This window comes from Rhipicephalus microplus, chromosome 4, assembly GCF_043290135.1.
Source record: "Rhipicephalus microplus isolate Deutch F79 chromosome 4, USDA_Rmic, whole genome shotgun sequence".
Taxonomy (NCBI): Eukaryota; Metazoa; Arthropoda; class Arachnida; order Ixodida; family Ixodidae; genus Rhipicephalus; species Rhipicephalus microplus.
The window spans coordinates 68,420,656-68,447,687 of NC_134703.1; the positions used below are offsets into that span (position 1 = coordinate 68,420,656).

Sequence of the window (27,032 nt, forward strand, 5' to 3'; positions counted from 1 at the left end):
TTTATCAGCCGAAAGCTCACAACTTCAGGGTGACATAACCGATATGGCTAACAACGCGGTAATGCAAGCTCATAGACGTTAAAGGGCCCCTAAACAACCTCTAAAATACAGAAAAGAGTGGGTTCTTCTCTCTCGCTTCCCACCTTTCTGGCACAATTCTTAACGCCAGCAGCTTGTTCACATGACGTCAGGATGAATTAAGCTCTCCATTGGTCGGCATACGGCTTTTCCATGTAGCCACATGCCAATTATGTTTTGCCTCGCAGGACCATCACGTGCGAAGAACACGATTTCACTTCGTTTTCGGCGATTGCGACTCAGCAGGTTGAGGTACCGGGTACAGTCGGAAATCGCCAAATACTGACTGGCGCAACGCTTAGCGCTGACATTCCACGGGTTTTATGAAGAAACTGGTGACGACTAGGAGATGGCGCTTAAAGGAAGGGTAGAGAAGGCGATGAAAATAACTACTGTCTCACCTTTGAAGTCGGTGTGTTTAAGCGGTCCTTTATAAAAACACATACGCAAGTAGGAAGAACCAACGGGTAATTGAAGGTGCCCAGCGTATACCTTCGCTCGTAGCTTCCTGTGGACCCTGGCGTACGCGGTGGAGTCCATGATCACCACGAAAGCGAGCAGCATGACGGCCTCGGCTAGCATGACGAACACCTCTATCATGACGGCACCCGACAGCTCGTACGGCTCTGCCATCACCTTATGGACCTCGTCCATGGTGTCGTTTACGTTGCGCGATGTTAACACTGGGCCGAAGACGCCAGAAATGGTAATAACGTTATGCAATTAAAAATATATTCTGAAATCAACCGAAGAAAAAAGTGCGATTCTAATAAATTAGTCACTAAAGTCATGATGCACTTTAGACCTGCCACAGAAAATTTATTATACAAGTAATGTGAGATCTTGATCAAATATGTGTGGTAGCGTTTTGCTGCACACGCGACCGCACTCACACCGTACTGTGGTCACAGATTTGAAGTTACCAAGTCACAGAACACAATAAACTTTCGTCTGTACCATCCTCGTCTCGACTGGCACGAGCGTTGGCTGAACCGCTGCTGTACCTTTCGTGATGCTACGGCATCCTGTGCGTGCGCACACTATTGCACATCATACTACAGATACTTGACGAGCTTTCCTTTCACTTGGGTCAAATTCCACACATATATATTGTTATGTTGCTTTCTTGTGACTGGTCAAAGGTAGACGATGGCTTAACGGATACAGAGTACGTCTGTGGCGTCGGGACTGTTAGTCGGCTACAAATAATTTTTTAATATATAGAGTTTAACGTCCCAAAATCACAATATGACTATGAGAGACGCCATAGTGGAGGGCTCCGGAAACTTTGAACATCTGGTGTTCTTCAACGTGCATTAACACTGCACACTACAGTGAACTTTAGCCTCTACTATTTTGCCATCATGAAAATGTGACCGCCGCAGCCGCGATCGAACCCACGACCTTTAAGTCAGCAGCCGAGCATTTTACCCACTGCTCCACTGCAGTGGACAGGTTCCAAATCAAATCGCTATGTATTTTCGGAGCTATCTCGACTGCACATACCGTCTTCATCAAAGTTCCCTGCTTACTCAACGTGTAAATGAAGAAATGAGATTACAAAAGCACGGAATTCATTACGAATGACCCATTTGCCACGCGGCACAGTTACACAAGTCGAACTATACGTGAAAGCGAAGGCGACAAGCGAAGGTTCGCGCAACTGTATAGCCCGAGTAGCTTTAGTTGAGGCCGTACCACTGCAACAGTACTTGAGCGACATCGTGCGCCCGAGCATGACGTTCTTGCAGGCGATGGCGAGCATCTCGTCAGAGGCCAGGCAGATTTCGTTCTCGCGCTGCAGGCGCTGTAGCTGCGATATTCCGCGCGTGAGCGTAAAGGTGGGCACGATGCGGAGCAGGATGTCCAGCGCCTGTGGAAGCAACGAGAGCAGCCGCGCCTCGGCCACCGTCTGCGCGAAATGGGCGATCACAGTCTCCAGGGCACCCAGCAATCCTGAAACAATAGACATGAAATCACCGGCAGGATTCAGATGAAAAGAAAAACAAAAAAAAAAAAACGCCAGACTTGCGCGGCAAGCCTCAGCGAAAGCTTGGAGAGCGCCATTTCTAGAAACCGTCGCAAACTCACTTGGGGCTACCAATACAAGCATGTTTGCTAGGTATCCACATTTCCAAGAATCGATTCGGTGCCTGATGACGCTTAAGAATTATGGCTGAGCAATTTGCAATGGGTTGGAAGCATTGAACGACCCACTTGACGCGTGGTTGCTCAATTCACATTGTGCGACATCTGGTTATTATTATACTCTTCTCTCACGTTATATTGATCACGTTAACGTGGTTCTTTCTTGACATAACGCACACATAGAGTATTTGTGCACAAGAGTTTCGAGCACTAGTAGGGATAAGTGGCAAAATACTGGAATAACACGGAGAAAGCCCATGTTACCACCCCATTTTATCCTGGAATTTTTTTCTCATGTCGCGCGATAGCAGTTTGGGTCTTACCGACACCGGTAGTGACGGCGGTGGACAGCTACGGCACCTATGTGGTCTCCAAATGGCTTTTATTAACAAAAAACACGCTGTCATTTTGTCCATTTGGTGAGCCCTATTGTAAATGAATTATCAACACATAATATACATGGTGTTTCAGAAATATCAGACTGTATTCTGGGTTGTCTTCTTTCACTGCTTCTGAGCTGTGCGTAAGCTGTACTCGATGTTCATTTGTTAATCAACAAGTAGGCGTGATGAACACGCGTTGACCATTTCAATATCACTTTCAGAGAGGTGACAAGTCATTGATACACGGACGTAATTATTCTATTGATGTATGAATTGTCACAGCTATGTTTTCGCTTGCGCAAAAGTTGTGTGTGTTGAATGCTAATTTGCCAAGTAAAAAAAAAGTGGGTGTTACATGTGTCCACTTCCATCGCTTCATCTTCACGTGTCACTTGCACGTTTAAGAAGCGAAGGGACGTTATGACAAATAGCAGTTTGCCAATGAAACGACAACTCACCGATGAAAAAGAAGAAGATAACCATAATAGAGAGGGCGAACGAACTGTCGCTGAATAAGGTAGACGCCAGGTAGCAGAAAGGGACCATGGAGAGAGCGTGCGCCACGAAGAGAAGAACCAGCATGACTGCATGACAAAGGAAGAATTGTACAATTCATAGTGCAGAATTTAAATGGGTGTGGTATTTCGGTTCGCGCGTGGGCGTTAGCGGAATGCCGCCTCATCATTCGCTGCCTGTTTCGTCTTGCGACAGTTCATTTAAACACAAGCGTAAAAATTAAGGTCTCCTAGAAGCGCTGGTCATATGAAACTAAATAGTGACCCTTTTGTTCAGACAGAACATCTCGAGACACTCCGTCAGTTTTAAAGTCACGCCTGTATAAATGTAGGTTGGTATTAGAATTGTTTTAGGTACTAATAATATGCGTGACATAATTTTAGGGCAGACGCTGACTTCAGTCCTAATATCTTCTTCCTGCGTTGCATTAAGAACACATCAGGTTCTTCCAGCTATGCAGCGATTATTTGATGTTCATGTTGGACATGTATCCAAACTGGTAAGTCAAGTTTCATGCTCTGCTGAACAGTCCTTTTTTTCCTTCGTCTAAACGGAGCCATGAAAAAGTGCACAACACCAGTGTTTCACGATTTATTTGGTTGACGGGACACCAATGTACAAAAAAAAACTGCATCAGAAATGCCACTTTTGAAAGTTACCGACAACTTTTTATCTAGACCAGCTTCATTAAGTACATAAAATCTAAATATTTCATTTCAGTGCTTCAAAATGTGCTCGGAAAAGGTAAACTTATGAGCATGTGCTCCGTTGTGAGGCGTCAAAGAGCTCGGACGACGCTCAAACTTCGCTTTCAAAGGTAGAACGCGATAGCCCAATCGGGCCATTTGAAAGTCGTTTTCCCAATCCCTCCTGCTGCAAGGTAAGCCAAATTGCGGGCGCCCTCCTTCTCCAGTGTCAACGCTTTTGGCGTGATTATGTATGGCGAGCGCGCTCTTGGAACACTTTTCTCTCGGGTATGTAGTGAAACTTCCGCTACGCCCTTCCGCGGAGTCCGTAGAGGGTGTCTTGCTGTGAACATGCTAGAAAATGTATATGTGCTGCGCCGAGCGGCTAAACGGATCGTGCTGTGGAGCGAAGGGTCACTAGTATCAATTTCTGGACCCCTCGAAGCGAAGATTTTTTTATTACTTCTTTTTTCACATCTACCTCGAAGACGGCCGTTCCTCAAGTATTCGCTCACGACCATGGCTGGTTTCATGCTCGCAACTAATGACGCCGCACCGACACCTGAATTTCTGCGAAACAAGCTGTCTAGTGCTGTAGAGTCAGAGCAACTGAGGAGTGCTAGAACACCCGGTTGCTTGTGACTGCTGTAAAACTTCAGTGGCCCCTTTTGAGTGGGCTATCAGTCCGGCATGCATTAATCGCTTTCAAAAGGGCACGCATTTCGCAAGGGCACGCATTCGCATGTTTAGTGTTCTCATTCCATGGGTAACATCAAAACGATTTGAAGACGTAGGCGCACAAAGCAGCGGCAACAACAATAGAGTATGCGTTGCTCTTTTTTTTCGGTTGACTTGATCCGTATGTATGAGTCTCTTTAAATAGACACGTTAACCCTCATTTTGTTGCCACAGCTCTTTGATGATGACATAATGATAATCAAAGAAGGTTTACATGACTCTTTGAAGAGATTAATATATGCCTGACAAGTAATGAGTCATGAAACATACTCAGATGAGCTTTTTCGTGTAGTCCAAGGATTGCTCCTTGTATTCTATTGCCCCCCGAAAGGTGTGAAATTGATGAAAGACTACACGATCCTGATATGTAACCAAAATGTGCTCCGGATCTACCACTGAAAAGTATCTCCCCCCCCCCCCCAAAAAAAAAAGTGATCTTGAAAATTTCCCCCAGAACTGCTCACGAGAATCTTGCCACAAAGTGCGGTTTTGCGGTGAAGTGCCATACAGAGAAAATTAACTCTGACGAAAGCCGGAAAAAATGTGGCAGGCACCTATGTACTCGGCTTTCTGGGCGTATCTGTGGCTGTAGACAATGGTGGGCACAAAGATCACGGCGCAGGACGTGGCGAGCAGGGTGTCGAAGATAAAGTTGCTGAGCCAGTAGACGGTACCCGACACGCCAGTCATCATCTGCAGGTGCTTGAACTTGGAGCAGCGCTCGGTGATGGGGTAGACTACGAAGCTGGCCACGTGAAAGCACAGCGCCAGCGGGGTGAATATGCCCATGAGCACTTCGATGAGGAGCGCGTCAGCGCTGAGAGGAAGGCCGGCGAAAAACAGCTTGCTCTGCACCAGTACCTGTAGGGTAGCGCAGAACGAGCTTGCTGATTAGAAAGGTTGCTCCTCGGGCGACTTAGTCATCCATAATCGTAGTATGCATTATCATGGCATATAAACAACAACAACAACAACAACAACAACAACAACAACAACAACAACAACAACAACAACAACAACAACAACAACAACAACAACAACAACAACAACAATGTATTTATTACTGCGGACTGTAGCGTTTTAAAAGATACGTTCCCAGTTGACTTGCGTTCCATTTGTCTTACAAGCGAAAAATTGGCCCCGTATCTGCATGTTTCCCTGCAAATGCTTCAAAAGACGATAATCTTGCGTGTGGAGAGAGTGAACTAAACGATTATTTGATGTTCTGCGGGAGAAAATCGGTGAATTGTATTCTGGAAGCGCTGCGTTAGAGAATCTCGATCCGTGCAGCGAAGGCAAACCAGCGCATCGAGGCACGTCAGACACGAGCCCCATTTGGCAGTTATCTTCGAAAACGAAAGAATGCGTGAGCGCCCGCGGAAAAAGATGCGTGCCTGTCTCTGAGGCGATAAGGAGTAGAACGCAAAGCGACGAACAGGTGCCACCACCGTGTTGTCTTACCAAAGCGTTGGAAATACTTGCCTTTGAGCGTCGCGTTGCACTGTCAGCTCAGCGTGATAAACGCCAAGGTCCTTAGAATTACTTGTGTGTGCCTTTTCTAGTATAAAGGCACACATAAAAAACATCAGCGTGTTGTTATGGTGCCTCAGATATGCGCAATAATTGCTTTTTAATTGACTATTGGACAAGTATGAACGCTAAGATTTGAGCAATATTAGTAGGCCCTGTGGATAGGGTTGGGCGTTTGAGGTATCGTTTGGTGCCTTTAAGATGATCATTACCGCGGACAAACAGACAATTTTACAGACAGACAGACAGACAGACAGACAGACAGACAGACAGACAGACAGACAGACAGACAGACAGACAGACAGACAGACAGACAGACAGACAGACAGACAGGCAGGCAGGCAGGCAGGCAGGCAGGCAGGCAGGCAGGCTAAAAATTCGGCGTCAAATGTCCCCAAGAAAGACTATCGTCTTTAAAACCAATCCACAGGCTCACACGAATTCTTCAAAGATGACTCAAAGCCAAAAGCCTTTCGGCTCACTAAGTCAATCTACAGATCCTAACCTGACTCCTGCCGTGAGATTTCTGCACTTAACGTCTGCCTACGTTGCCTCTAAAATCGAAGGCATTGCATTATTTCCGCATGATGGTCAGATTTTTCCTCTATCCATGATCTGCCCACTCTTGAACTAGCGGGAATGTCACAGCGTGACGTCACTTTGTTACGTCATGTTGACACCATACTGAGAATGTAAGAAACTTTGTTGATCTATATCATCATGACGACGTCACATGGTGTTCACGCAACCGACAGTCAAATGGGACTTTTCCTAGTCCGAACAGCACCCCTAGTGAAGATCACCGAAATCGAAACTGGTGGCTCTTGGAGTTCGAAATTGCCCTCCACATGCCGGTAGGCAATCTCTGAGGCCTGCGTTCACGATTCTTTTTGGGGAAAACATTTGCATGTTTGCGGCACCAGATGTCACTTGGTCCGCGCGTGTCGTCACGTTCTGGCCACCAAAAATCGTGGCGCATGCCATGCGCGTGCCTCTTAGAGGCACGGTACGGTGTGCATGCGCAGGCTACCTACCAGGAAGAGGCCTATTTACTTTCGTCTGAAGTACCACAGCTCGCCCTGCTAGCAACACTGCACCTGCAAGTTGTCCTCCTCGCTGTCACCGTTGTCGTTATTGCTGTGGTTGTCCACGAGCGTGTCATTGTTGTACGGCTGGTTGTAGAGGAAGAAGCGTGCTGTCGGACGCCCAGTGATGTTCCTCAAGAGTGCCGAGTGGTACATGTTGACAATGAGTGGCGCCGCGTGTGGGCACTGGCCGTTGAACCATAGCGTGACCTGGGCCGAAAATAGGCGGCGCGTATTCAACAATCTTTAGTGTACAAGGAAATAATATTATGACGATTGGCTGAAGTTAAGGTTATAAGAGCGGTGAGCAAAGAATATCCCTTACTTACTATCATCTTTTTTTTACCATCCGTGAACATTACTCAACGTTTGTCAAGCTTAATCACTGTTAACAAACACTTTAAGTACAGAGCTAAACGTATGGCTCCTCGTACAATTATTCAGCCCATCTCCTACCTTTCTCATAAGTGGTGGTTCACTTTGCATGGAATGATAGCTTTTCTTTACATCAGTATTCGCGTTTATGTGAATAGGAGAGTGGTTTGCGTAGGCGGTATTAAACCCGGGAATTGTATGTGGTAGCAGAACACCAGTCATATGTCACCATGGTAGGTTGTACAAAAGTATGCAGAGCCACATAGTACAAGAAATTGTACAACTGCTCGTCTCAATGTCTCCCCAGTCCTCGTGGTATTTTGATGCTCTGCACAGGATGTTAAGGTTGCTTGGCAGTGGCCTTTATGTACATTTTTTAATTACCATGCTTAGCAAGAAGATGTTCTATTAGAAACACGCCTGTGTTCAAATTAGCGTGAGCTTCAATAAAGGTGACACAGATAACGCGCGCTTCTGCTTGCTTTTGTCAGGGTTAACTTGGTGCTTAACAATAAGAATCAGAACCTACTAATTGGCTAGTGTTCGTTAAAATTGTCAGTGGTAAGCCAGTAGGTGTTCGATACCCCTTCCCCGCAATTTTTCAGCTCCAAACGCGTATACTCAACGTGCACACATATAAACACACGCACGATCACACATCATTTTTCGTCTAACACCCCTCTTTCCGGTGGAAAAAAAAACTAAAGATGCCTGACTTCACTGTCGATGGTAAGGAATACAAACCGGAGAGTCTTCGTCGAGAACGGCGCCGAATAGCAAGAGGTAGGTGTAAGCCCTCGGTTTGTCGTAGGCATAGTCGAGGAGGCGCGAGTTGGTGTGGTCCTCGCTGATGTCAGTCAGGCGGACGTCCTCCTCGGCAAAAATATTAATCAGGTGACGTACCACGGGATCGGTGCTACCATTGGCCGTCACAAAGCCTACCGCGGGCACGTGCAGAGTCCTGACGGAGTAGAAGAACCGGTCCTTGTAGAAGTCCGACGACACTATCTTATCCTCGGTGAACAGGTGTTGTAAGTAGGTCGCCAGCAGCAGCATGCACACGGGAACAACACAGCGGACCTGCGCCAGGAACCTCTTAGAACAACACAGCGGACCTGCGCCAGGGACCTCTTAGTCTTCGAAGCATTCACCACTCGTGAAGCGGGCAACGAAAAATTTGCATGCTTCCTCATGAACTTCTCTAATATGACCAGAGCGCCATATTTTCTCATAAGTCTATGATACTTCTTTCCTCCCCTCCACCGAAAGGCTTTCAGCCCCTGACACAGGTGTTGGACTGCCTCTGAGACCAGAGGTATGCTTGAGTACCTCACGTAGTTTCCAGAGCCTCCGGGATCAGCCTGTCTTTGACCCAGCGATAACGCAATGCATTGACGTTAAGACACTATGACGTTATGATTGCGTCGCAATTTTGGTGATATTTGACGTTATGGCGTCACCATAGAATCATGTCGTCACGTAATTTCCGCATCCCTCGCTTTGAGGCCAATGGTCACTTTTTGAGTTTTATAAGGTCTAAGGACTTAAAAACTCTAAAATCGCAGGGACTAAGGTGGTACAAAGGTTATACTTTTGTTCTGAGCGATTTACATATCGCATTGGGGTTTGTAGGAATGAAAGACTTCGCGAGGAAATCGGAATAGAGGAAAGCTTGGACGTACCGTCTGACACCCAGCACAATCGAAAGACGAGAGCCTTTGGCGTCCGTGGTGCTATTTGGCCATAAAATGACATTTGCACAATTGAACTAGATATATGCATCACCAGCCTTTAACCTCAATAAAACGTACTGAGGAATATGTTGGCATTTAGGCGATTGACGGGTGAGCGCGGTAATCTTAGTTGGAAACTGGGAATCTTTACGTAAATGCCAGCACATGGAACTACTCCCAGCGGGTATTGTCGCCGGACACTTGATCCTGTCACCTTTGTCAGACTGGCCTATTCAGAGTATTCAAGGGCCACGGAACGTTTTCAAATGTGTGCCTAAAGATTTGAATTTTAATAAGACACAAGGAAAAGTTGCGAAAAAAATGACGCACAACACCGCCGACACAGACAGCACCCGCGCAAAGGGTCGTTTCTGTCTCGACCCTAAACGTGTGCATTCAGACTAACACAGAGATATGATGGTGCCCATATTTGAAGGGTTAACGGGCCACTGAAAGAGCGTGTACCTTCCACTTTAACATTTTCTGGTTGTCCAGAACCTCATCGACAACAAAACCAAGACAAGCCAGCAAAGTGCAAACGTGACACGGTTCTTTGACTATGGCACCAAATTATAACAGACCCCTAGCAATTCATGAACGGGCAAACATACTTCGTTAGGCTGGTTGGCCTTCCAAACTTACCGGTTATTGTGAGTTAAACCATCACGGTAACAAGTTCGCTTACCTTGACACACTAGAACTTAATTTGCCTGATAGGTAAAAAGTGCATCGAGTAAATCGCCAAAAAATATCGCTGGCAAAATGCAAGAAAAAAAAAGAAAAGGAATTTCAAACTTCCTTATTAGCGTCGAGATTCTGGACGCAAGAAAAGTTGTCTACAATTAACTTACAACAGGTGGATGCCAGTCACGAAGCCAGACGTAAAAGCGCTTTTTCAGTAGCCCTGACAGTTGGCGTAGAAACCTCTTCTTGCCGGGAGCTTGGCGGGGCTTGTACACGGAGGTGCAGTCGGTCAACGCGGTGGTCCCCGCATCGACGCCTGTCTGTATAGTGGGGTCGTTGGTCCCCTAAAATACAGTGGTAACGCGGTTCTACTTCTCATTTTTCGGAAAGCGGGTAACCTGTCCTCTGAAGTTTTATAGTGTATTGCACATGCTATACAGTAGTCTGGAGCAGGTGCTCATTGCAAGCATCCCTAGAATTTTGACGGCAGTGGCACTTGTGTCAACGGCACTCTTAGCAGCACTCAATGTATAGCCTGTCTCTAACCACATCCATATACTAAGTCAACAAGACCAGCCGGAGTGACTTATGTGTAAGGCTTACGTCTTACACACAAGTTACGTATAAGTGTAAGGCTTAGGTGTAAGGCTTGATCACGTCAATCTCCTTCCCAGCCACGGCGGTGCAATTTCGATGGGAATGAACTGAAACAACCACAACTAAACCACCGCTTACTTAGTTCTAAGTGCACGTGTAGACCTGAATGCCCTTCTCCCATTCGGGCTATTTTACTGTTGAGATAGACAGCACCTTGTCCAAAACCTCCTCGAGAGATGACATGGCGACGCTCATGGCGCCAATCTTGAGGATTTCTCGGTCGCGGTCCAGCTCTTTGAACATGGCCGTCAGGCGTCGGCTGCCAGGGTTGACTCCGATCGCATACTGGACCTCGAAGTTGGTGTCCAGCTTGACGACCGCATTCGGGATGTAGCGCTTGAAGAGGGCTTCGATTACAGTCGCGTCGCAGCCGGGTTCCTTCAGGATGCGGATGTTGTAGCCCGCGCGGAAGCGCTCTCGCAGGAATCTCGGAGAACCACTGCACCAGAGCAGACCTTTGTTCATTATTCCAATTTTGTCGGCCAACGCGTCAGCCTCGTGCACGTTCTGCGTGGTCAGCAGGATGCAGCAGTGGCGCCTCGCCTTCAGCAGCAGTTCCCACACCTCGCGCTGACTGTGAGGGTCCATGGTGTCCGTCGGCTCGTCGAAGATCATGATCTTGCACTGGGGCAACGAGCACACAAAAAATATTCATTTATAGACCCGATTCCCGATCACGCAGTTGAAAAACGAAGTTCGCTGCGTAATTGCTCGCGTAAAACCCGCCCAATATACGTAAAAAAATGAGAGCTGAATTCAAAAGGAAATACACGCATTCTGGTTGGCAACAGTAGCTTCACGTTAGTGCTTTCAAGTCATAAAAATGCTAACTTAGCAAGAATGCGTGGCACGTATGATAATTTTTAGACAGTTTTATACGTATCGTTAAGCTATGTTTTATTAGCGAGAAAACATGCAATATGTGAGCAGGTACTGCACTAAATGCTTCTTTCTTCTTTTTTCTCTGAATTTCTTCTTTGCTAGCAGAACGTATTGCAAAGAAAATAGTATGTACAGAGGTTTCTTTCTGAAATCCTCGTTGAAAAAAAATACCCGTGTGCTTAGCATTAAATGCACGTATTCGAAATCGAAGAGGTGAACATTTTCGGAGCCCTCTCCTCCGGCCTCACACAATAGGACGGTATGGTGGCTTTGGGACCTAAATCCCACAAAAAGTATTAAGAAGGGTTTTAACTGAATACGGTGATCTTTTGTTATGGTGGAAAACAAGGATTGAAAATTTACCCAACAAAAAACTATCTTGAAGTTTTGGAGGCTATGTGGGCTTTTTGTTTACGACGCGTCTTTTAAGAACCTACATGGTTTTTCCCCGACGTGATATTGCCCCGAGCGTTATTTTCGCTTTTTCTGCATTCGGTTTTCGCGCTCAATGAGCATCAGCAGAGACTGTCGGCGCTAACCGCGACTCAGTGTTCTAGAAGCTTCATCATTGAAGTAGGTGGTTTTGCCAAGATTACGCGCACAAGGCGACCATTGGAGATTCCCCTGGAACTTACGCGGAAAACTTACGCGGAACTTACTCTGGAATACTCGATGGCACTTGTATAAAAGTCGACGCGCATCACCACTGATATCAATGGCCGACGCCCAGTTCGCCGTTACCAGTACCAGTGTGCCGTGCTTTTATCTGACTTTACGGTCACCAGCCACCAGTACGGCCTAGTAAACAGTTTAATTTTTAGTTTCAATAAACAGTTCTGTCAAATAAACGGACGACTCACTTTAGAGGCTACAAGGAGCGCAATGGCGACGCAGAGGAGGCGCTTCATCCCGTCAGACAGGGTTGACGGCCGGTAGCTCATGTACGGGGACATCTGGATGTCCGTGAGCAGCAGGTTTATCTCCGGTCGAATCTTGCTCATACGCAGCCCCTTCAGCTGCGGTACAACGTATGCAGGGTCAACTGGCTGGGATACATCAGTTAAAGGAACGCAACAAGAATGACAAAAGAAAACAAGAAAGGTCAAGGCACAGTCAAGAGATATGATGGTTACCTTAGTCCCATCGAGTCGTTTTCGTGGTTTCTAACCCAACACGCAAGCCCAGGTGTTTCATAAACATTTATTCGGATGTACTAATCCGTCACAGAGGAGGTTTATGTCCACTATGACTGTGACGCCTGTTACATGACAATGGTGAATACGAACGACAAAAGTTAAGCTATTTGACAGAAATTCATGACTAAACAACATAAGGCTTCCAGACACGTACACAAAGTGAAAGAAAAAGGGACATGAAAAGCATTAGCGTAAATTACACAAGTCGCGAAAGGCAAAGAAACAGCGGAGCTGATCGGCACCAGGCTGTTCCTAGCCTTTAAAAAGTTGTGCCTTGTTTCGCTAAGTTTTATAGGTTTATTCGAATATTCACCGGCTATACATTAACCAACGTATTGGTCATGTATTTGAATTCAGCTAAGCTAAACAAAGCATTATCTAAAATTCAGTGGTTATTGATCAATTATCAAATAGTCTATATTGGCTGTCGATTGACCATTACAAGGCATACTTCATGCGTTTGGAGGTAAAGTGATTGCATACTAGCATTTAGTAGAACGTATGGGCTAATAATCGATTATCGATTAGCTATTGAATACCGACCATTACAGTCGATGATTACAAAGTATCGTCCATCCAATTACGCCTAGACAAAGCTTAAACAAGCGTTCCTTAGAACTCCTTGATTATGAATCTATTATTTATTAGCTATTAATTGACTGCCCATTGGCTATAAATTGGTCATTGCAAGAAATTGCCATTTATTTTGGGCTAGGCTACACTCAGCCCTGCAATTGATTGGTTAATAATCGATTATCCTGCAGTTTTTGATTGGCTGTCAATTGGCTATCACGTGATATTGATTGTTAGACTGTGCTTAATTAGTCTCGATCATGTTCAACCAGACCTGACGAGGCTTAACTAATCTTGACTTACACTGTCTAAACTAGACGAAGCCCAAAGTTTTTTTTTTCAAAAGGCGCACCCACCTATGGTGAGCTTAAACATGGGCTTGGATACATGTCTGCGAGTCTTCTGAGCGTCTTAATTTTGGCTGCAAAAAAAAAAAAAAAACTGAATAGGTGCTGAACCTGCTCTTGAAACAAATGATTGCAGAATTGAATTATGGGGTGTTACCGATGTAGAGCATTTTCTGATACGCGTGCAAGGTTTGCCGCTGCGTCCGTGCGTCTTTGCTCCCTAGGTCTAGTTCAGATCCTGGGCTTGGCAGAAAGGGTAGCAGACCTACACGCCATAGGCTCCTATGTCCACTTAGCCGCACACCTATTTAGAAGTTGTTCCCGTTTTCTTCTATCGCGAGATATAAGTCTCTAAGAATGGGCAAGGAATACCTTATAAATGAAGTAAGATATTTCTAGTAAGACAGATACAAAAAATGAACGAATGAATGAATGAATGAATGAACGAGCGAACGAACGGTATACTTCCTGTCGGTATATTTGTGCGAGGGCGGGCATGCAGGGAATGTGGCACTTACCCATCTTACTTCATCCTTGCACTGAGTACTGATCGCAAGGAACTCAGTCAGAGAATCTTCGGAAAAAGAAGGGGGGGGGGGGGGGTTGAGTTCCTCCTCCGCCTCCCCTTACCCGTAGCAAAGAATATCACGCAAGCCTATGCTCCCTGTAAATGCTCATCACACTGTAGCACATGCTATTATCGGAGGAGACGCTTCAAGAAGAAAGCTCTTACCATGCCAAAGAAGAGCAGATGTTCCTCGACGGTAAGCTCATTGAAGAGCACGTTGTCGGCGGGACAGTACGCTATACGCTCCCGCGCCTCATCAGTGTGCAGCACCACATCGTAGTTGTCTACAATTATCTGTCCACTCGATGGATGCACAAGGCCTGCGAGAAATGGCAACAGCAAACGTTTCTCTGAAACTTCATCTACTACATTTAGCACGTAAGAAGAGGTTTAGTATAATACTGTTGAGGTATGTTCGGCATCTCAGGAGTCTATTTAAAATCGAGACAAGTGTGTAAACAGGCATGCCCTCTCCTCAAAATTTCCATCGTTAAGTTCAGAACATGCCTTGCTGTGCGCGAATTGCACATATGCACTACGATAGCTGTACCATATTAAGTTTCCACGTGCATTTCTTCTTTATTAATGGCTTTCGTTGGCTGTATAAGCATATAAAAGGTAATATCAAGATGAATCATGGCTCGAACTCTTCCCAAACACTCAAGCGATAAAGAAGAATCACTGAAAGGTGTCTTGCCTGTCACCATCTTGATCACAGTTGTTTTGCCGGATCCACATGGACCGAGAAGCACGGTGATCTGATGGCGGAAGATCTTCAGGTTGATATGTTGCAGCAAAAAGTTGCGATACAACTGCAAAAGATTGCGTATCTTCATGTACACATAAAAAAACTAATTTTACACATCTAAGAAGTCTAGAAAAACATGACTGTGGTGGTCGGTTAAGTACGCTCGACTTCCGAGTATACAATGGGACCCTGCATTTTACAACCACAATCCTACATTTTTGTGCAGCTGGTATTTTCTATTTTAAGCTCAAGGTATTTACTGCATTCTAATATTGATATTTTGGTCTTATTTAACTCGTGCTAATATATAAAAGCTTACCTTCCAAGTTATGTAAAATACAGGAAAGCGTGTTTCCAATAAATTTAGCTAATTGATTTTTGTATTGTGCTGATGTCTGCATCACGTGATGTGGACATCGAAGAGAAACGACACATGCTATTTGTAAAATAAAGTGCTTGACACAGAAACACCATATTCGCAGTCGCGACACTGGCGCAAGTACAGATAAAGGCTTGTTAGGTGTACGCAGCCAATAATATATAACACAAACAACTTTACTGTACCTTCTTAAGGCTGATGACTTGTATAGCTGGAATTAGATGTTGCGGGTCTGCCTCGAAGAGTGTTGGGTCCGGGTTTGGGCGGCTCTTGACGTTTTTCGCGGGCTGAGGCATCCAGTAGCTTTTCTGCAGGCAGAAAAGAAAACTTGCAAAAATTTCCTACCGTGTTTTCAGCCACCTGCCTTTCAGATTTATCTACTCATAAACATCACTACTTTATTTTCGTCCAATTCCCTGTACAAGAAGGGGGAATGAAACTTTAGTAAACATAATTATGCTGTAGTCACCATTGCTTTTGGAATACTATAGTAAAGTGAGTCAATTTCTTGTGATAAGAAGCGAGTTAACATGTGTAAAGAGCGACGATCTCAATGCTTGAACAGAATGACGGTTTTAAGCACAGCAGTAAGAGAGCAGGGAAGCGTTTATAAAGAAAAAGTTCGTGCGTAAAATATATTCTTATTACAGAAGAAAATGCAGCTAGTCATGTGCATGGGGATACGGTTTGACAATCTTTTTTTATTAAAAATAACTTAAACAAATAAACCATGCGGTAGGCAAGTAGTACTCAAATAAGAGCGATGTTGCCTCGCACACACGGCTGATGGTTAGTGACCCTTGTGAACTTCACAAGTTACGTAAATATTTGTGCCCTAATCATGTCTGAATACCATATGAAATGGGACAGTGATATTTATGTTACATGGGATGCACACTATTTGGTATTATATTTAATGCAGGTGTTACGAGAGCCATGTTTAGCGTTTTAGCAACGCTGTAGTCAAAAGGCAACCCATCTTAACATCCAGTGCAGTTGCTGGGGTGCCTGTGAAGTTAAACTAAAGTGAAACAAAAATCAAAGGGAGACGTTTCTTCGTTGCTGTTACAGATCAGTGTTCTGTGAAATATTCGTACCAAGAAAGGAAACCACGGTGGCTTGTGAATGCCCGGGCCCCAAGGTATAATGTTGTCCATGTACCAGATGAGAAATATCATCAAGAAGCAGGTGCACACGTTCACCATCAGCAGGTCCGACAGGCTCACGTTGTCCAGAGTGGACGCAGAGTCGTTCATATTGCTCCAGTTAACACCGCCACCTGTTGAACAAACATTTAGATTGAAAGAGTGACGCAGTCAGTTTCCTGATTGAAGTACGATTGCATTTTACAAGTTGCTTGCCATTGAAGCCAATATATAGCAAGTAGGACAAACGCGTAATGATAAGAAGCCAGCAGACGGAGGCGCACTGTGAAATGATTATCGTTTCAACAGTGATAAGGCGCCACTGATTCATTGTCTGACGAAAGCCATCAACAGCGTCACCACACGGTGTCATTCCCAAATGATTAGAAAATGTCATGTCAATGGTCACAAAACAACCTTCCCATAGATACGGAAGCCCATTGAATCGCTGGTCAGGGTATTTCAGGCACGTTATTTTTGTTTTGGCAATTTTCGGACGAAAGTCTTAAAAGCCTCGTAAAACGCTAAAACTTACTATCCCGTGTCGACGGCGACCATTTGAGTGATGCGAAAAGGAAAAATGGCTTAGCTTGGCTATGTCAACATGTACGCAGCGTGTGCTAACTTCTGGCGATGCCACTTTGCTGGACTTTCCTCATATTACTCTGGCGTCTCCAGAGCACGTTTAGTGCCTGGTAATAAGCTCAGCCGCTTATTACCAGGCAACTACTTCGGGATCCCATGAGTTAAACTCCAGGTTATTTACTGTTTTGTTCACGCATTATGTATGTGACATTTGCTGTAAAGCGCTGTAACTGCCCAGTTTATTAGATGGCCAGGTTCCTCTCAAGCTGCTGAATGCAGCTTTGTCGCCTCGTCTTTTCAAAACCTTGCTGCATAATAATCCCTATTCAATTCTCCACCATTCTGCGCCAATGAGCTGCTACAGTTTCGCTCTCATTTTCTGTTGATATATCATAGTGGCAGACACTCCGTTATGCCACGCAGCGGTGGTCTAGTGGCTAAGATACTCGGCTGCTGACTCGCAGGTCGCGGGATCAAATCCCCGGTTTGGCGGCTGCATTTTTTAGGGAGGCGAAAATGCTGTAGGCCCATGTGCTCAGATTTGGGCGCACGTTAAAGAACCCCAGGTGGTCGAAATCTCCGGAGCCCTCCCTTACGGCGTCTCTCGTAATCATATGGTGGTTTTGGGACATTGAGCCCCACATATCAATCATATCAACACTCTGCTATACGCATACCATCCCTGATACCTCTGCGCATGCACGCACAATGAGATGCGCTATCAAGTGGTTGCAGTGCAGCTTCAGACGACCACTGCGCAATGGAGGCACACAGCTGGGCACGCACTGGCGCTAGTGCATCTTCGCGGCTATCACGTTGCTCATCTGGAATGCGAAGATCAGCAAATTAGCGCACCAGCTGTGTGCCGTGTGATGCCACTGCTGCTCGGCGATGCGCAGCAAGGCTATCGATAAGCCGCGTGAAACTGCCCAACCTAAGCCGCTGTAGCTCTTCCTACAACGTAATCACCCTATGACGCCACAATATAAACATGTGTGTGACACCACCAAGACGTCACATGAAGATGTCACGACTGTAGTATTTTGGTCCACAGCAGGCCTATCACGGAGCTAGTGTGAAAGCACGCTAGCTGCAAGACACTTTCAGAGGCACGCGGACAAGGGGCAATACATCGAATGAGTGGAGAGGTACGTCTTTCACCTTCAAGTCGTCTTAGAAAAGTGTGTAAGGAACTATGAGTTTTTTCTTGTTTTTACCATAGAAAAAAAGCACGCACATTCCATGATTGATATGTGAAGTTTAACGTCCCAAAACCACCACATGATTATGAAAGACGCCGTAGTGGAGGACTCCGGAAATTTCGACCATCTGGGGTTCTTCAACGTGCATCATTGAACGTGCAGAATTTAAGCTACAGCATTTTCGCCTCCATTGAAAATGCAGCTGCCGCAGCCGGGTTTCGATACCGCGACCTGCGGGTCCGCAGCCGAGTACCTTAACCCTTAGACCGCCATGGTGGGGCGCGCACATTCCTTTAGACAAGCTGCTAAGATAAATGTTCTTGAAATTTTAAGTGTTTCACTGAACAGCAATAGTTATTTCGAATTTGCTTGAAATAAGTTATGCGGAGCCCTTACTTACGCTCAGGGTGGCCGGCCCAAAAACGGTGGCTGCTTAGCTGCTCTTCCGCGTGACGTCACTTTATCATAGTCCCATTTTTTAGTACAGCCCGTATTGTGCTGAAGGGCATGATGTGAACACTCGTGGTCGCTAGCAACGCAATTTGATGTTCCGGCTGTTACGCTATACGACACTTAATACAGATGCTACTACAGTCTGAACGCGGCTTCACTAGCATTCATGGTATTCGAATGTCAGGCGCGTTGAGACATTCTCTCGTCAGTACGGGCTGTTTAATTCGACCAAATCGCGTGGAGCGATTGCATTGCAGAGTTTGGCGTCAACGGCGATGCACCATGGTAAGTTAGCTCCATGACTGTTAATACAACTCTTACAGGAACATTGTTATCAGTGTAATAAGTGTGAACACAAAAATGTTAACCCACAGTCCTCATGTGAGTCGAGGCTGTCAACTTAGTTACAAGAATTTCGGAAGGCGATTAACTTTCCATAAGCATGAATGTTGCATGGTAACCTTTCTGACATTTTAATATATCATTTTCTTTATTTTTTAAATTGGTGTTATTTTTGGTAGGCTCTGGAGTTTCATTGCTTTCTATTCAAAGGTGCACCATAAAATCCTAAGTAATAGTTCGATGCAAAACTATGGGCCTGATTTACTTTTATATCTTACAACGGCTCGCACTACACCCCTGATTACAAGCATGGCAAAATGCGTTTGCGAAATAGGTACCTGAGCTGCCCGGTCTGAAAACGTGAAATATGGAAGCTGCGATGATGTGAATCTCGTCCATCAGCTTAGCCACTTTTTCTACTTCATGGTGAACGCCTGCCTGCTTTAAACGCGCCGCCATAAAACGAAGCAGTGCATTAATACGCCACGCGATGGCGGCACCAATCCACTGAGCGGCGTCATTGTACTTGAGTTGTTCTTTGCAGCAGTACATAAGTAGCATGCAGCACAAGCATCACTGTGAAGAAACGCCGATGGCTTCATGTAGATTTTCAGTGTTTCCTTCCTTGTCATTTCAATGACAACGCGAACATGGCAAGTTTATGCGGCGTTTGTAAATTTAATTCAAGAGAGTGCAGTCGCACTCGTAGTCTAATTGTTATTCCCGCGGATTTGGCAAACTTGATTTGGCGCGCCTTCTTGACGTACTTTTAAAAGCACAATTGTGAATTACCAGTTGTTCAAGCTAGTATTAGTTATTAGGATATTACTCCAAAGCATTCCTATTTTGTAAGAGGCATTGTGCGGCAAGAGACAAAGTGTATTATTTCCACCCATATAAAACTCAATACCAATTCACTCACTCATTACTTTCCTTTTTTTTTTGAACGTACTCCCGCAAAATCTCCATCTGGTACACGACTGAAGAAAATTTAGGAACGTATCATTGATAGTTTACTTTCAGTCCATTTCAAATCCCGAACTTTGCTACATACCACCATTACTTTCATTTTACATAAACACAGTGAAATCTCTTATGCGACTTGCGTTTATTAGAATTAATCGAAAGCTGGTCACGCGATATATAGGTGCTATTAATGCCGCTCCCAACTGGGCACATTCTTGTACAGGGAGCTTCCAACTAAACCTAATAAAGGTGCGTTCATTCTGTTAAAAATTCAAAATAAACATCGCAATGATCATTTATTAGCCCGTACACCACAGGATTTTGTCGTCAATAAGTTTTTTTTTTCAAATAGTAGGATTTCTTGTTCAGCCCAGACTTAATTCCTGAAAGCTTGCGAGACTTGAAACTGTTTGGCCCTGCTTTTTTATTCAAGCTCTATTCACCTCGCGTGCTTTTACAGTGCTTCCTGGATGGCCGCAGCTTTGAATGCGCAACGATGTCAAGATATGACGTCACGGCAACGCACGTCACAAGAAGGCCTATTTACGGGGTCTGACCTGCTCGACCAGTGTTGAAGGCGCTCAGTTGTTTACGAGAAGCTCGCGGTTTCGGTCCTGGTCGTGGTTGTCGCATTTGGATGGAGGTGAAATGGCAGAGCCCCGTGTGCCGTGCAACATCTGAGCCGGTAAAGAGCTCTCGACTAAGGCATCTCCCATATTTATAAAAAAAAAAATCGTAGTGTAGGGACTTAAAACCTTACATATTAGTATCAAGTCACCACATGCTGATTTGCTGCGTCAGTTTATGTTGACGCCGACAGTGTTTTTTTGTGGTTGATTAATCCTTTCAGGCTTTTGTCTAAGGAAAAAAAAATCGCTTACACAAATTTACGGGAATGCCAAGTGCTGAATGAATTGAATGCCTTCTCTGCACTTACGGAATCGCTCAAATCGCTCGATGACCATGAATGCCCAATGGAGGCCCATACCCGGTGACGTGGATGTAATTATCTTGGAGGCACGGCTGCGCAAGTAGTAGCCACGACCCAGTGGGTTCTGAAGCATCAGGTAGGGAAAAGCGATACTGCAGATCCAGTATATCATCGAGAAGATAATCGAGAGCCGACCTGGGTGGAAAATACGGTGAATTGTACCTCATAGCTTGACATTCTGAAATAATTATGCCAACATGAACATAATGGGAATCACTCAGCTGTCAAAATAAGCTGAGCTGGAGGAATCTGGCCGATAATCTCGCCTCTGTGCGAAATCAAAAATTTAGCCTGCAAGATGACTACACGAAAAACGGGCGTCTACGCCACGTTCCTGTTATCGCATAAGGACAGCAGTAGCATGGTATAGCAACAGGGCACAGTGGCATAAGCCATCACTAAATAAGCTGATACGGCATCGGTATAGAAGTGAAATAAAAACTGACAATGGCAAGCTGTTTTATCTCCAATGTTGTTTAACACTAACAATGCAAAAGCGTTGTTGTTGAGCGGGTTCAGGTCATGTCAAGTATTGCATGGCACGGAAGCAATAAGCCGATTTTTCATTACGATAAATCTATGAACTATTTTAGTCAAGTAATTTGTTCATACTAGCGAGCTTATCGGGACCTCATTCTGTAAGTTCCACCATTAAAACGGCATAAGTCTGATTGATTTTGCAGTCACAGATTCATGCAATCAGGAGTCGAATTCGCAAACTTTCTTTTACGCAAGTGTGTTTAACCATAAGTCAGTCGGCCTCGTTAATATTATGCCCCGCATCATGATTGGATGAAATGTTCTCGAATGGAAATTGTTACCGTAAGACTGTTGTCAATAGGGACCCGGTTGCTCCTTAAGCATTTATAAGGTTGCACTAGTTCATGCAGTTGGTGAATAATTAATTGATTAGATAACTCACTGCTGGTGAGCAGGACGGAGACGAACATGGCGTGCAGGATGCTGAGGCTGTTGAATGTGATGAGCACGACGAAGACGAGCAGTGGGTCGGAGTAGCTGAGTGCCGGCTCGGTGCCGAGCACGAAGAGGAAGAGCATGCAGATGCAGCTGAGCAGCAGGGTGGTGAACGACGCGCTCAGGAAGTGGCTACCCCAGTAGATTAGATCGCTCGTGCCGGCAATGCTCAGCAGCTCCTGCGTGAACAAACTGCTATAGAATGTGCTCAAGACAAGATCGGGCGTTTATGTAAGGTGCAAGTAAGGTGTCAGGTACAAATAATTTCTTTCGCACTAGTTGGTGTAAGTGCAGCCAAGGTTACACCATATTATGACCATATTAAATGTAGGGCGTCTCTAATGAAAAATTATGGAACAGAAAATGTCACTGGAGTCAACGTTTTGGCGACGTTTTGTCTTTGTGAGGGTTGTCACTCTGATGAGAGTAGTCTTGTTGTAACACTCCAGTGATATTTCCCGTTTGGATATTTTCAATAAACTTAAGCGGCTACCTTCTTGAACCTATTCCTTGTTTCATTTGTTAACACGTGGCATACGTTGGATGATTTACAAAGCAGGAGACCTGCCAGCTGGGTGACTTGGTACTGGTTAATAATGTTCACAGTTTCACCACGGAAGTAGTCTCGTGCCCATAGCGTATTTAAGTGGAAAGTTTTCAGTGAAGTACCGTAGCATAGATTGCGCTTGTGTTGTATGTTTTTTTAATGCCTTTGTTACTTTGTTATAAGTGGGAGAGCTGAAGACACATTGGACAAACGAAGTCTGTGGCTGTCGAAGTGGTTGTCTGTGGTTGCCAGACAACCAGAACAACTGTTGAACTGAGTGAATTTTTACTCAACAAGTTGTTTTATCTGCAAGCTTTTAAGTGTAGTTAATACCTGGATTTAGCCTTGTTCAATCGACCGAGCTTTCTACCTCACCTCTGAGAAAGTTTCACAGCCAGCTTGAGTGAGTGAAGTGGGAGGCGTACCCGCATTCCAGAGCACTTCTCATCCGTGATCTTGGCGACGACCGAGGCGAATGGAAGCAGGAAGCCGACGCCGAAGTGAAACACTATGCGGCTGTAAGTGCTGTTGAAACCCTCGGGATAGAAGGCCGGATAGGGAAAGCGCTGCAGCTGCAGTTGAGGCGGCGCAGCCGTCGCCTCTCCGAAGAGTGCCACTGAAATTTGGTGCAACATGTGGTGCTCCAGAGAGTACTGCAGGGGCAGCAGGGCGTTCATCTCGCTCGTCGAGTACACGTTCAGCGGGCCGGGAGTCTGAGGCAAGTGCGAACGACCAACGAGCGCTTCAGACGTTTTCTCGACAAAACAGGTGTTCACGCTTTTTTGTATGTACTACATTTCAGTGAAGATTAAGAAAATTAACATTCGAGTAACCACGAAATGCCTGTAACTACGAGACTGCACCAGTGCACATTTCAGGTCTTGTGTGAACCACGAAAGTGAAAACTGAAAATTTGAACTCTAAATTAGCTTAAGCAAGACAGGGTCATTATATATATAAAAAAACAGGTAGAAGCCTTGTTGTTCTACCATCGCTCTATCGCATTGCCACATTTATTTCTGTACAGCTGCTCACTTATCATTGCGCACAAAATGTGCCACATATTAGTGCGCCGGCGTGGTAGTTCTTTTTGGAGAAGGGATATAAGGAGTCTGCGAATGCAGAAGCCCTTCAAGAAACTTTTGGTGGGGTACCAATACCGTTGAAACGTCTGCAGTTCTAACGAAAATGATCGCTTCGCACGTCTGAGTTAGGCCATAACACGCTCGCTTACTCGCTATACAGCTGTTCTGAGGCAGTTTATCTCCAGTCATGAGACAGTCTGCCACCACTTTTTAATCGATGTACTCACGCCTGTCCTCTCTATCTTCCCAATGCACGGGTAAGACAAATATTGCGGATTTTGAATTTGAAGCCGCGCTCCATAGCCATGTACACTGTCGTCGTCCTTTATGAAAAGGAACACGTGAACGCGTGGCCTGCGCTCTGCGGCAGCTGCCTACCGCACCGTCAACCAACAGCAAAAGAAAACAGGTTTGCTTTCAGCGTCATCTGTTGAGAAAAAAAAACGAGTTATGGCCGGTAGACAAGCGCTGCTAGATAGCACCGCATCCCTGCTCACACATGCAGTGCGTAGTCCACTGCCAACATATCGATGGTTGTGCGCGTGACGCAAGCTGCAGTAATCGCCCGATATCACTCGCCACGTGAGCGGTGAGGGAACGTAATCTAGAAGCACTTGTCTGCCAGCCATAACTCGTTATCGTGCTTGGCCATAGATGACGTTAAAAGCTAACGTGCTTTCTTCAATTGTCGGTTGATGGTGCTGTAAACAGCCGCGGCAGTGTGCAGGCCACGCGTTCGCGTGTTCCCTTTCATAAAGAACGACAGTGTACATGCCTTACCTCCAGATCCTTCCAGTATCGCAGGTGCATGTCGAACCCACGGCCTTGCATACGGACGCGGTACCGTATCTGGTCCGGCAGGTTGTGCACGTTGCTGAGGTCCTCCTCGAAGGCGACGCCCACTACGGAACCGTAATGGTCGAAGCCACGTTCCACACGGTCGTCCAGTTCAGCCGGCGTTGCCACCGCCTCTGTGGACTCGATGGACAAATCCTCGCATACCTTGCGTATCACCTGCACCCACTTCGTGTCAAGACATCGAGTCTGGATGCATTTCACGGGTGCTGACGTATCACCTAATATTATTATAATTTATGGAGCTTTACATCCTAAAACCGTCGGGTATTTATAATAGTCGCTGTAGCCTAGGAAACTTCGAGCACATGGAGGTTTTTAGCGCGCCCCTAAATATAGGCACGTGGCCCTCTAGCTATTCTATAGAAATACGGCCGCCATGGCTTCGGTTCAATTCATTTATTTTTGGTTCAGTAGCCAAGTTCACTATCCACTAGGTCAACATGGTGGGTGACATCACCAAAAGATCTCAAATTCTTTGAGTAAATCACAACAGCACAAGGCCTTTACTATTACACGCACGCTCAAACAGCTTTGGCCAGTATGTAGTTCATCACGGTTTGGCAACTGAAGGCGATGGAGTTGGAGATGTCACTTATGTTGTGCGCTCGCGTTTCAAAGAGAATAAAGTGCCGCCACTTTTGTCTCAGGCCCTCTGACTTGTGCAAACTTTCGTTGATTCATAAAGCATATAAAGTCATTCCGCTACAGCTAGTGATGAAATACCGCGCTCAACATTTCCGTCCGTGCGTTCACGGCAAATGCATATAATGTCGATTTGAGAAGTCGTTTTCTCACGTCGATTTGAGAAAATGCTGAGTTTTTGAGAAGTTTGTCATCACAGCCAGGACTCTTGCATGACACCACTGTGTTCTCACGAGTCAAGGCTGAAATTTCCAATAGCAACTCGATTGGCTTTTCAGCTGAATATCATTTGCAAGACCCCCTCCCCCCGAAACACTGAACCTAATAACCATGCGTAAGTGAAGATATTGCATATTGTTGCTTGTTATTACCAATCAAGAGTTTGTCAGAGCTACAAAATGTGCTGCCCTGGTGAGTATTGATTCACTGAGCTACGTTTTATTAACTCATCTACATTTCCAATGAGAATACCTAACATATTTTTTACGCCATATATTTTGCAACCTATGGCAACCCTCACTGACCCAATGAGTTTTGCACAAGTTTTGCACAGCTTTCTTAATATTTATAAAGTTACATAGCTTTGAATATCTCTTAATCAATGTTTATCAGCTTAGACAGACCAATAAATCCAGATCTCTCGAACAAAAGACTCTCTCGTTTCATTGTTATGCATTTTGTTATCTTAGATAACGTACTTATTTTTTCAAGAACCTTACATAACACTTTAGTAGCTGCTTTTTAAATCGCTCATGCTACATACTGCAGCTTCAATGATCAATTTTATGTTGTCGTCTTTTAATCCTAAAGACACATTGTTGTTTACGATAACAGTCACGGATTTACCCAATTTTCTTCTAGTAAATATGTGAGAGTGGTAACAAATGTGTAAGTTGTACACGCGTACATGTTGTATATAGTATGCCTGCATATATGCTGTATATACTCTTTCATTTGGGTAATTTTTTATTGGGAGACATTTTACTTCAGAAGCACTGCCACTCGAGGGAAACAGTATTTTGTGGAAAGTGCTGCCCCGGATAGCATCACGTGATCATGGGAAGTAGATGTACAGCATTGAGATATGTGATGGAGTGGAAGTATCAATGCACCCACCTTTGCGAGCAGTTCCACGTCAGGCGTGTAGAGTATCTTGGTGGCGGTGTATTCCCAAAGATGGAGTGGCTGGACACGCGCGAAGGCCTCTTCTGGCACGGGGTCCCCGAAGCGCTGCTGCAGGCTGTCTTTACCGATGCCGTACATGGCGATGACTGTGAACGCCAGCTCGAGCAAGGTCCACACGACGTGACGGCGGATCTGGTTGATGTAAACGTCTTTCCACAGGATTATGTACAACTGGCGGATAGAGCTGCCCATTTCTGGCACATGAATGTACAGTGCACGAGACAGCAACGTTGTCACTGCAAGTGGAATCAACAAAAAAACACACAAAACAAATAAAAAATAAAACAAACGTTACCGAGTTTTTCTGTAAACGTGCAGCATAAACATTCACATTCTTTAGGCAGTGTGCCATGGAACTTCGAAGGCTTCGGTACCGGCCCATACAATCAGAAAACATTGCCACATTGTCTCGGTTTTTAATTCAAATTTTAGTTACTGCTTGAAGTACTGGCACGATATCGGTTTAAAGTACCGACTTCAGTGATTCGTTATAAAAAAATCCAGTGATACCCTCGCCGCGTATATTGGGATATCAGTTTCTTCGGCACAACCAACACACAGGCTTATTAAATGAAAAAAAAAGAAGCTATATTCATGCAGTCACTACGTCTGAAGAATCATACGGGCCTATGACATTCTCAGCTTCTTGGTTACATCAAATTACATAATGCCAGAAGCAATGTACAGAAAAGACACAATAGACTAGAGCTTAATTCGTAACCGCACGTTTCCATGTCTTTCATGATACTA

General features: G+C 45.2%; 1 protein-coding gene across 1 annotated transcript; it reads right to left on the minus strand.

Moving 5' to 3' along the window:
• Nucleotides 1–420: 420 nt before the first annotated feature.
• LOC119172719 (phospholipid-transporting ATPase ABCA3) lies at nt 421–26,474 on the minus strand. The gene is made up of 18 exons (XM_075893090.1): nt 26,214–26,474; nt 24,378–24,611; nt 22,938–23,225; nt 21,812–22,144; nt 20,937–21,054; nt 16,404–16,585; nt 15,492–15,614; nt 14,877–14,991; nt 14,345–14,499; nt 12,356–12,511; nt 10,767–11,237; nt 10,124–10,300; nt 8,284–8,619; nt 7,177–7,374; nt 5,104–5,410; nt 3,068–3,193; nt 1,777–2,034; nt 421–761 (listed from the first exon to the last, which is right to left on the minus strand). Exons 1-18 carry the CDS (start codon nt 26,472–26,474, stop codon nt 421–423), a joined length of 4,179 nt encoding a protein of 1,392 aa, XP_075749205.1.
• Between the last annotated feature and the right edge of the window lie 558 nt (nt 26,475–27,032).